The 11,620-nt window shown below is 43.1% G+C and overlaps 2 protein-coding genes across 2 annotated transcripts in view; both read left to right on the plus strand.

Annotated features, from left to right (window-relative positions):
* Window positions 1-11,620, plus strand: part of LOC139384057 (dnaJ homolog subfamily C member 17-like) — a 491,465-nt gene that overhangs the window by 444,745 nt on the left and 35,100 nt on the right. The window lies entirely within an intron of this gene.
* LOC139384102 (actin, alpha cardiac muscle-like) lies at window positions 7,384-11,430 on the plus strand. The gene is made up of 9 exons (XM_071128748.1): window positions 7,384-7,461; window positions 8,994-9,144; window positions 9,319-9,447; window positions 9,581-9,691; window positions 9,806-9,890; window positions 10,282-10,443; window positions 10,588-10,779; window positions 10,891-11,072; window positions 11,201-11,430. The coding sequence occupies exons 2-9, from the start codon at window positions 9,016-9,018 to the stop codon at window positions 11,342-11,344; spliced, it is 1,134 nt and encodes a 377-aa protein (XP_070984849.1). The 5' UTR covers window positions 7,384-7,461; window positions 8,994-9,015; the 3' UTR covers window positions 11,345-11,430.

Raw genomic sequence — 11,620 nt, forward strand, 5'->3', positions numbered from 1 at the left:
CAATATTGAATAAAGTTACGCGATGGACATTGTATCTGGTTCGAAAACGTTGAACTTATAACATTGACTGCACCACGTATTCACAACATTGTTGCAACACTGTAGCCAGAGGCGTAAAGAGGAAGCGATACATCCCACTCACATTTTATTTTTATGGTTCTTATACTGTCAAGAACTAAGCATTGGCGCCTATGAGAGTCCCACCCCGTTAAAAAAGGCCGGAGCGTAATGGTAGGCGGCCTTCTTCTTCGTCTTTGGTATCATGGCGCTCCACAAACAAATGGTGCATGCCGCCACCTACTGTATTGGCTGTATTGGCTGTATATCAGCCTACTATTCTGTAGTATGAATTTCTTTACCAGCTAACCCTACACCCATTTCAACCTCATCACCAATAAACGTTCTTCTTCAAGGGTTTTATTGGTGGACTACATACAAAAATATGTATTATCGCCACCTACAGGTTGGGGTAAAAACTAAGATACCTTAAAGAATAAAAAATACACTGCTCAAAAAAATAAAGGGAACACTTAAACAACACAATGTAACTCCAAGTCAATCACACTTCTGTGAAATCAAACTGTCCACTTAGGAAGCAACACTGATTGACAATAAATGCCACATGCTGTTGTGCAAATGGAATAGACAACAGGTGGAAATTATAGGCAATTATCAAGACACCCCCAATAAAGGAGTGGTTCTGCAGGTGATAACCACAGACCACATCTCAGTTCCTATGCTTCCTGTCTGATGTTTTGGTCACTTTTAATGCTGGCGGTGCTTTCACTCTAGTGGTAGCATGAGACGGAGTCTACAACCCACACAACTGCCTCAGGTAGTGCAGCTCATCCAGGATGGCACATCAATGCGAGCTGTGGCAAGAAGGTTTGGTGTGTCGGTCAGCGTAGTGTCCAGAGCATGGAGGCGCTACCAGGAGGCAGGCCAGTACATCAGGAGACGTGGAGGAGGCCGTAGGAGGGCGACAACCCAGCAGCAGGACCGCTACCTCCGCCTTTGTGCAAGGAGGATCAGGAGGAGCACTGCCAGAGCCCTGCAAAATGACCTCCAGCAGGCCACAAATGTGCATGTGTCTGCTCAAACGGTCAGAAACAGTCTCCATGAGGGTGGTATGAGGGCCCGACCTTCACAGGTGGGGGTTGTGCTTACAGCCCAACACCGTGCAGGGCGTTTGGCATTTGCCAGAGAACACCAAGATTGGCAAATTCGCCACTGGCGCCCTGTGCTCTTCACAGATGAAAGCAGGTTCACACTGAGCACATGTGACAGATGTGACAGTCTGGAGACGCCGTGGAGAACGTTCTGCTGCCTGCAACATCCTCCTGCATGACCGGTTTGGGGTGGCATTTCTTTGGGGGGCCGCACAGCCCTCCATGTGCTTGCCAGAGGTAGCCTGACTGCCATTAGGTACCGAGATGAGATCCTCAGACCCCTTGTGAGACCATATGCTGGTGCGGTTGGCCCTGGGTTCCTCCTAATGCAAGACAATGCTAGACCTCATGTGGCTGGAGTGTGTCAGCAGTTCCTGCAAGAGGAAGGCATTGATGCTATGGACTGGCCTGCCCGTTCCCCAGACCTGAATCCAATTGAGCACATCTGGGACATCATGTCTCGCTCCATCCACCAACGCCACGTTGCACCACAGACTGTCCAGGATTTGGCGGATGCTTTAGTCCAGGTCTGGGAGGAGATCCCTCAGGAGACCATCCGCCACGTGGAGGCCACACACACTACTGAGCCTCATTTTGACATATTTTAAGGACATTACATCAAAGTTGGATCAGCCTGTAGTGTGGTTTTCCACTTTAATTTTGAGTGTGACTCCAAATCCAGACCTCCATGGGTTGATAAATTTGATTTCCATTTATAATTTTTGCATGATTTTGTTGTCAGCACATTCAACTATGTAAAGAAAAAAGTATTTAATAAGAATATTTCATTCATTCAGATCTAGAATGTGTTATTTTAGTGTTCCCTTTATTTTTTTGAGCAGTGTATATATATATATATATATATATATATAAAAAATACATTGAGGGGGAAAAAGTATTTGATCCCCTGCCGTTTTGGACGTTTGCCCACTGACAAAGAAATGATCCGTCTATACTTTTAATGGTAGGTTTATTTGAACAGTGAGAGACAGAATAACAACAACAAAAATCCAGAAAACACATGTCAAAAATGTTATAAATTGATTTGCATTTTAATGAGGGAAATAAGTATTTGACCCTCTCTCAATCAGAAAGATTTCTGGCTCCCAGGTGTCTTTTATACAGGTAACGAGCTGAGATTAGGAGCACACTCTTAAAGGGAGTGCTCCTAATCTCAGATTGTTACCTGTATAAAAGATACCTGTCCACAGAAGAAAATCAATCAATCAGATTTCAAACTCTCCAAACCTTAATGACTTGGAGAAGATCTGCAAAGAGGAGTGGGACAAAATCCCTCCTGAGATGTGTGCAAACCTGGTGGCCAACTACAAGAAACATCTGACCTCTGATTGCCAACAAGGGTTTTTTCCACAAAGTACTAAGTCATGTTTTCCAGAGGTGTCAAATACTTATTTCCCTCATTAACATGCAAATCAATTTCTAACATTTTTGACATGTGTTTTTCTGGATTTTTTTGTTGTTATTCTGTCTCTCACTGTTAAAATAAACCTACCATTAAAATTATAGACTGATCATTTCTTTGTCAGTGGGCAAACGTACAAAATCAGCAGGGGATCAAATACTTTTTTCCCTCACTGTATATTTTTTAACGAAACAGAAGTCAATGTACTCCTTCACTTAGTCAAATGTACTCAGATCTCTACACAGGCTATGGAGTCTGAGAAGGGAAGCATCTTCAGACATTATTCAAGTTTCAAGTTGTAATGTCACATGCACAAGTACAGTGAAATGCCTTTCAAAACCCAACAATGCAATAATCAATAACAACATTTTACTAGGAAAATAAAAAAAAAAAAGGAAATACACAAAGTAAGCATACTATATACAGGAAATATTTTAAAAATCAGTTCCAATAACATATTTACATGTGTAGGGATACTGGAGTGATGGAGGTAGATATGTATAGGGGTAAGGGGACTACGCAACAGGATATAAGATAAACAGAGTAGCAGCAGCTTGCATGTGAGTGGGAGTGCGGGTGTATAGAGTCAGTATAAATATATGTGCATATTATGTGTGAGTGAGCAGATGATGAAGTGAGTGTTTGTGTGCATGTTGGAGTGACAGTGTGTGTGTGTTGGAGTGACAGTGTGTGTGAGTGTGTAGGGCGAGTGAGTGTGCATAGAGACAGTGCAAATATTGAAATTAAAGGTAAATAAAGATACAAGGTAAACTCAGTCTGTGTAGCCATTTTGTTAGCTACTTATCAGTCGTATTGCTTGGGGATAGGAGCTATTCAAGAGTCTGTTGGTGTCAGACTTGATGCACCGGTACCCCTTGCCGTGCAGCAGCAGAGAAAATAGTCTATGGCTTGGGTGGTTGGGGTCTTCTTTTCACATCGTCTCGATATAGAGGTCCTGGATGGCAGGGAGCTCGGGGGCTGTCTGCACAACCCGCTGTAGCACCATGCTATCGAGGGCCGTGCTATTGCCATACCAAGCAGTGATGCAGCCAGTCAATATGCTCTCAATGGTACAGCTGTAGAACCTTTTCAGGGTTTGAGGGCCCATGCAAAACTTTTTCAACCCCCTGAGAGAAGAGGCACCGTCACTCCTTCTTCACGACTGTGCGTGTGTGTTTGGACCATTTTAAGTCTTTAGTGATTTGGACACCGAGGAACTTGAAGCTGTCTAACTGCTCCAGTGCTGCCCCACGATCAGCTCCTTGGTTTTGTTGACATTGAGGGAGAGGTTGTTGCACCATACTGTCGGGTTACTGACCTCCTCCCTGTAGGCTGACTCATCATCGCTGGTAATCAGGCCTGCCACCGTTCCATGCAATGATTCAGCTGGGAAATTCTGGCGATCCAAGAACATTTTAGCCACTTTCACAGTGATTTCCAGTTTCTTACATTTTTTGTTAATTTATTCTGTACAATTAATCACCTGTGCAATAAAATCAACCTTCTTCACAATTAATATTTCAGGATCTCTCATCTGACTGACATCGACAGACTGTTGGGTATCATCCACTGCCATAGCTTCATCATCTCTACTTGATGCTTCAACAATTTTCACTGCCTCTGCATAGGAGAGCTTCTCGACAGCCCTGAACCTTGCTACTTTGACCTCTTTCACCTTAACAGGGCACTCAGGGAACTGGAACGTGATTCCCATCATAATTGCAACACCGTGCATCCTCAGACTCTTAAACGATATTCCGTTTGCAAACACTTGACACGTGGCCAAACTTTTTAGATTAATGGCATTGAAGTGGCTTTTGTACATAAGCTTGCACCACAAATCTCATATATCCCAGATTTACATGGGTCGTGGAGAACTTCTTCATTAAACATCAATAATGCAAAAAGGCCGGTGAGACATCTTCATTTATCCACCATCTTTGGCTGGAACATGGCATCACTTGCTATCACAGACATGTAACATCATTACTTAACTGTTCCAAAAGACAACTGTAGATGGCAGTAATGTTCATCTAAAGAAAACAAGAGTGCAGATAAATTATATTTCCTGCAACGAATCTATGCAATCCCATTCACTACAAACATATGTCCACCTGATAGCTTTATTGTCTTAATTGCCCGAATTTGTTGTTTCATTATCAAGGACAATAATTCCTGGTTCAAGTGCTAGAGGCGTCAGTATAGACCCTGGTTCGATCCCTGGTTTGATCCCGGGCTGTATCACAACTGGCTGTGATCGGGAGTCCCATAGGGCGGCGCACAACTGGCCCAGCATCGTCTTGGTTAGGGGAGGGTTTGACCGGGGTAGGCCATCATTGTAAATAAGAATGTGTTTTTAACTGACTTGCCTAGTTAAATAAAGAAAATTAAATACTGGATGATGGTGATGAGGAAGCAGAGTGGATGAGTAGGGAAAACAGACCAAGACTTTTACTACATGACAAATTAGGATAATAGTACATAATTTTAAAAAAAATATTCTGAATAAATTATTTTGGAATAGATATTCAATGGTATAGGCTATTGGTGTAAAAGGCTCTGGGTGTGATGAGAGTTCAAAGATATGCCTGTGCTCAGAACAAGCTGTGTGACATTGAGTTGTGTGAGATTCTAAAAATTATCTCTCCAATAACATCAGTGATCAATGCTGGTTTGGTCATTGGATGGCAAAAGAACATAACTGGACTGCAATGGAATCCTAACCCATAGCATCCAGCACCTATCTATCTGTGGAGAAATAGCGACAAAGTAACACCTATAAATAGGCAGGCCTAACATCCAGTGGGACAGCCTAGAGGAGAAAAATGCTCTCATATAATCCAGCCATGGATATAATCTAACAGACTCCAAAGATAACCATCCGCCACAGTGTCCCCCTGTCTGACCCGCCTAAAGGGTGTTGAAGGGGGTGGGACAAATAAGGATCTCAGTTTGCTAACTCAACATGACGGGACCCCACTGGATTGACACCTGTTACACACCATGACCCTAAAAGGAGAGAGCTGAGCCAATCAGGGCTCAGCATAGCAGACGGAGGCCAGTCAGACAGCCAGCTCGGAGGAAGGACAGGACTGTCATTACCCTCAGCTGTTCACCATGTTTAGGGGCTCAGCCCACATACCAACAGCAGCCTGGTCCACTGACATATACAGTGTTCTACTGACTGGTGGACTAGAGCCGCTCTCATTCATCTCCTTAAGAAGGCCCACAAATCTGTTTTTTGCCACCATGCATGCAAGGAAGGCCCTCATATTGCCATGGTATAAGTGTCTCATACCAGTCAGTGGATTTTATATAATGTGTCTGCTCCCTCAGACACCCATTGACTACTCCACCCACACCAAATGTGTGTCAATAAAAACACTGTGACACATCTGCTCTATATTTCTTTAGAGATAATTGCATTAAGTTCAATTTCAGTAAATGTCAGAATTGCTTTTCAGTTCTCTCACAAACTCTGTCCTTAAAACAACATCATGAAACTACATTTACAATGACCAATGCAGCTTTTTGTGTGATCTCAAAAATAATGATTGATCAGAACCTTTATTTTAATCCTGTCTTATCAACAGTTTTCAGAATTCTTTGAAAATTCAAATGTTATTTCAAAATGAACTCTTTATCATTGTGTAAAAAAACATGTAAAATAAAAGCTAACCTACAGTGTACAAAACATGAAGAAAACCTGACCAGGTGAATCTAGGTGAAAGCTATGACCCCTTAATGATGTCACTTCTTAAATCCACTTCAATCAGTGTAGATGAAGGGGAGGAGACAGGTTAAAGAAGGATTTTTAACCTTGAGACAATTGAGACATGGATTGTGTATTATTATTTGACCCTGCTGGTCATTTATGAACATTTAAACATCTTGACCATGTTCTGTTATAATCTCCACCCGGCACAGCCAGAAGAGGACTGGCCACCCCTCATAGCCTCGTACCTCTCTTGGTTTCTTTCTAGGTTCTTGCCTTTCTAGGGAGTTTTTCCTAGCCACCGTGCTTCTACACCTGCATTGCTTGCTGTTTGGGGTTTTAGGCTGGGTTTCTGTACAGAACTTTGTGACATTAGCTGATGTAAGAAGGGCTTTATAAATAAATTTGATTTGTATGTGTGCCATTCAGAGGATGAATGGGAAATACAAAATATTGCCTTTTAACGAAGTATGGTAGTAGGTACCAGGCGCACCGGTTTGAGTGTGTCCAGAACTGCAACGCTGCTGGGTTTTTCACGATCAACAGTTTTCTGTGTGTATCAAGAATGGTCCACCACCCAAAGGACATCCAGCCAACTTGACACAACTGTGGGAAGCATCAGAATCAACGTGGGCCAGCATCCCTGTGGAACGCTTTCAACACCTTGTAGAGTCCATGCCCCGACGATTTGAGTCTGTTCTGAGGGCAAAAGGGGATGCAACTCAATATTAGGAAGATGTTCCTAATGTTTTGTCCACTCAGGGTATATGAAGTATTTTAATGAAGAAGACCATTTAAACTGACCTAACAACATGGCCTGACATTAAGAATACCATTATAACACCCAGACATATATTTATTTTTTTAGAACATTCACTTTTTTCTAGAACATTCCCTTTTCACTTCTCTCATTTTATTTCTAAATCAGATCAGTCTGGCATTTTTCAGGAAGTATCTCATCATTTTGAGGAGTCTCATCCCACCTGCTCACATACATTTACTTCTAATGTTGTTTTCTTTTTTCTAGCTGCTCTTATTTGGACTTATGTGAACTCCAGGCTCCGCCCCTGATCCCCAGACCTGCTCTTATTTAAGGGGTCCTCTCACTCTCGCCCTTTGTCCCAGTGGAAGCATCAGTCTTGCAATACAACTTGGTGAGTGCATATTACTTGCATATTATTACTACTTATTTCTATGGAAAACATCCGACTTTGTCGGGACTGGGAGTCCACTTTTTGGTTATTTGAGTACATCTTGACCTGGCACTGACCAGACAGAGCTGGTCTCTGACATTGGATGTAGTTTTTTACCAGGATGAATTCTTTGTAGCTTTATTGAGGAATGAACTAGAAGTACACTTTAAACTGAAGTCACTGCTTATTGGAATGAATTGATGGTATCGCTCCAAAATAATAAGCAACATTCTATTCAGAGATTTGTGAATGATACATTACTTATCATGAGCTGATTGTGCAGGTAAGGAGGGTGCAGGTAATTATTGTGTAATAACTTAGTAAACAGTTACCGGTACACTGATCAATGCTGGTCTGGTCAGGTACATCTAAAAGTGTCTAATAAATGAAGCCATTATATGGAGATGGGGTAAGGAGCCATGCTGTAAACAGAGGTGTTACAATGTGCCAACAGCTGCTCTCTGGGTTGGCTCCAACTCTCCCATGCCTGAAATAGCTCCAGATAGGTGTCCATGGAGGTCAATGTGGCACAATGTCTAAGCTGTGTTTGTAGCAGCCAGGGTGTGGAGCTTAAAATAGATAGCTTGTCTTGCCTGCTGTTGCTAATGGTATGGCCCTTTTGGAGCTACCTCTATGGCCCTAAAATGTCCTAAGAACCATCATGACAGCTGAGATACAGTATCGGTAGGGGCACAACTTTCACTGGGGATGGGGGGGGGAACATGCCCCCCCCATCACATTCATTCTGGAATTGCATTTTTGCCGTCCCCCAGTTGTATCATTGGAATGTGATACAAAACAACACATCTCTGTGCTTTAGGACCATGCGGACACCTCCGAACGGTCGGGTAGGCGGTTTGCAGTGTTCATCCAACTAAAAAGATTTATTATAATTATGTCCTCCACACTTCTAAAACCAAAGTTGCACCAATGAGTATCAGTAACTTCATAACAAGCTTGTATATAAATTTTTTAAAGCATACATTGGTTAGGATTCTATAGATAGCTGCTATTTTAAATACAAGGAATTGATAACATTTTCAAAATACAATTTAGTCATTTATCAGATCTTCTTCCAGAGTGACTTACAGGAGCAATTGGGGTAAAGTGCCTTGCTCAAGGGCAAGATTTTTCACCTAGTTGGCTCGGGGATTCGAACCAGCCCAATGCTCTTAACCACTACACTACCTGCCACCAAAATAGTTATAAGACAAGTTGTAAAAATTGCACTGCAGTAGTAAAATAAATACAACTATATTAACCATTGTATGAAAGAGAGAGCAGTATATTATCTTCCAAAAGACACAAAAATGCAGGATATTGAAAAACCTGGATTTGCATGGAGACATTTTCCATGTCAATACAGTAATACAGTCTGTGGTTGTAAACAAAAAACAGTTAGGAAAGACTGCTTGAAATGCAATCAATGGTTGGGGGGGTTACAGCTGTTTCCACTACTCATTCTCAACCCTATATCTCTCTGTCACCCACAGACCATACCAGTAAAGCCTAACCATGTGTGACGATGACGAGACTACCGCCCTTGTGTGTGACAATGGCTCTGGCTTGGTCAAGGCTGGATTTGCCGGAGATGACGCTCCCCGTGCTGTCTTCCCTTCCATTGTGGGAAGGCCCCGCCACCAGGTATTGTACTTAGGAAAAACTACCACGACGTAACTGGGGCTGGTATAGATCCTGTCTTTTTAAGGGAGGGGTGTCAAACTGTGTCAAAAAGAGTGCAGTATGTTGCTGTGCCATCTGTCATGTAGGCTCTGATGATTATAGTGTAATTCCTAAACTCTCTTTTCTCTTCTCCAGGGTGTGATGGTGGGTATGGGTCAGAAGGACAGCTACGTAGGTGATGAGGCTCAGAGCAAGAGGGGTATCCTGACTCTGAAGTACCCCATCGAGCATGGAATCATCACTAACTGGGACGATATGGAGAAGGTGGGTCCTAGATTACAACATCTTGCACTGACATCAGAGTCTTGGTATTGATTTTGGCACAAGACTAGAAGTAAATACATGCAGCATAACAACATAATAAACAGAGAACTTCAACTCTCTCGTATTCTTGCAGATCTGGCACCACACCTTCTACAATGAGCTGCGTGTTGCCCCTGAGGAGCACCCCACCCTGTTGACAGAGGCTCCCCTGAACCCCAAGGCCAACCGAGAGAAGATGACCCAGGTACTTGTAACTCCTTTATTCCCCCACATCAAATCCAGGTTATCTGTTAGAAGCAATGCTATGGTTAACCGTCAAGCAAACTTTGGAAATATCTCCCTTATTATTGTGTTATAGATCATGTTTGAGACCTTCAACGTTCCCGCTATGTATGTGGCCATCCAGGCTGTCCTGTCCTTGTACGCCTCTGGTCGTACCACAGGTCAGTATTCCAGGACACTGCATCTTATATGTACCAATATCAACCATGGGTAGTTGCTATATTACTGATACAATATGTAGTTTGCTGTCACACATTAGTGGTCAATATGACAACAGGAGACAACTCAAACCAAGTTGATGCACATGTTACAATATGTTGAATAAGTGTGCTGTTTAGTTGTCAGAGACAGCTAGATGAATTGTGCCCTGGTTGTCGAAGGACGTATTAAACACTGTTTAGAAGGGTATGTGGCACACCTGCCATTGATGTCAGCGGCATTGTTAGTTTATGATGTGACAAATGCTTGGAATTAATCCCATATGACAACCGGCCATTCCTCTGTCAGTCGTGTCTGTCTGACTCACTAATGTGCCTTGTCTGCTCCCTATAGGCATTGTGCTGGACTCTGGTGATGGTGTGACCCACAACGTCCCCATCTATGAGGGTTATGCTCTTCCCCATGCCATCATGCGTCTGGATCTGGCTGGTCGTGATCTGACTGACTACCTGATGAAGATCCTGACAGAGCGTGGCTACTCTTTCGTGACCACCGGTAAGGATGTGTAGGAGAGCTAACTGTCAATGAGGTTATGCCTCATTTTTTAGATTATTGTCATTTCTGTGTGATTACAGCAATCTCTTGCTGTGCAGTTGTGTGAAAGTTCTTCATGTCATCCTGTAAAATTGCCCCCCTCAGCTGAGCGTGAGATTGTGCGTGACATCAAGGAGAAGCTGTGCTATGTCGCCCTGGACTTCGAGAATGAGATGGCCACTGCTGCCTCCTCCTCCTCCCTGGAGAAGAGCTACGAGCTTCCCGACGGTCAGGTCATTACCATTGGTAATGAGCGTTTCCGTTGCCCAGAGACCCTCTTCCAGCCTTCCTTCATTGGTGAGGCATGCTTATGCATTATACGTTATGGTTGCATTACAAAATGCTATTACAACAACAAAATTGTGTGTTCTGTGTCAATTAATGGACGTCTGTAATATCTTCTATCAGGTATGGAGTCCGCTGGTATCCATGAGACCGCCTACAACAGCATCATGAAGTGTGACATTGACATCCGTAAGGACCTGTATGCCAACAATGTGCTGTCTGGTGGTACCACCATGTACCCTGGTATTGCTGACCGTATGCAGAAGGAGATCACAGCGCTGGCCCCCAGCACCATGAAGATCAAGGTGAGGGACAATCCCACCATATTAACCTTCTGGATGTCAACCATCAAGTTAATTGAAATGTTCAGGTATGCATTTGCAGTGAGTCTACATGAAACTAAGCAATTCTCTGTACTATGTTCATCTTCTAGATCATTGCTCCCCCTGAGCGTAAGTACTCTGTCTGGATCGGTGGCTCCATCCTGGCTTCCCTATCCACCTTCCAGGCCATGTGGATCAGCAAGCAGGAGTACGATGAGGCAGGCCCCTCCATTGTTCACAGGAAGTGCTTCTAAACAGTCAACCCTCTTCACCCATACATTTGTAATGTGTCATTTACTGTATATACATGTTGTAATAAAATTAGATCCTTGTAACAACACATTTGTTTTGACACTTTTCTGCATTGTAGGGTGGCAGGTAGCCTAGCGGGAGAGTGTTGGGCCAGTAATTGAAAGGTTGCTGGATCGAATCCCCGAGCCAACTAGGTGAAAAATCTGTCAATATTCCCTTGAGCAAGGCACTTAACCTACATAAATTGATCAAGAGTATCTGCTAAATGACTAAAATGT

The sequence above is a fragment of the Oncorhynchus clarkii genome, chromosome 25, assembly GCF_045791955.1.
Source record: "Oncorhynchus clarkii lewisi isolate Uvic-CL-2024 chromosome 25, UVic_Ocla_1.0, whole genome shotgun sequence".
In the NCBI taxonomy this organism is placed as follows: Eukaryota; Metazoa; Chordata; class Actinopteri; order Salmoniformes; family Salmonidae; genus Oncorhynchus; species Oncorhynchus clarkii.

Coding starts and splice junctions, on each gene's coding strand:
- LOC139384102 (XM_071128748.1), top strand. CDS start 9,016: ATGTGTGACGATGACGAGACTACCGCCCTTGTGTGTGACAATGGCTCT. Junction 9,448..9,580: donor ACTGGGACGATATGGAGAAG/GTGGGTCCTAGA, acceptor GTATTCTTGCAG/ATCTGGCACCACACCTTCTA. Junction 10,444..10,587: donor CTACTCTTTCGTGACCACCG/GTAAGGATGTGT, acceptor TGCCCCCCTCAG/CTGAGCGTGAGATTGTGCGT.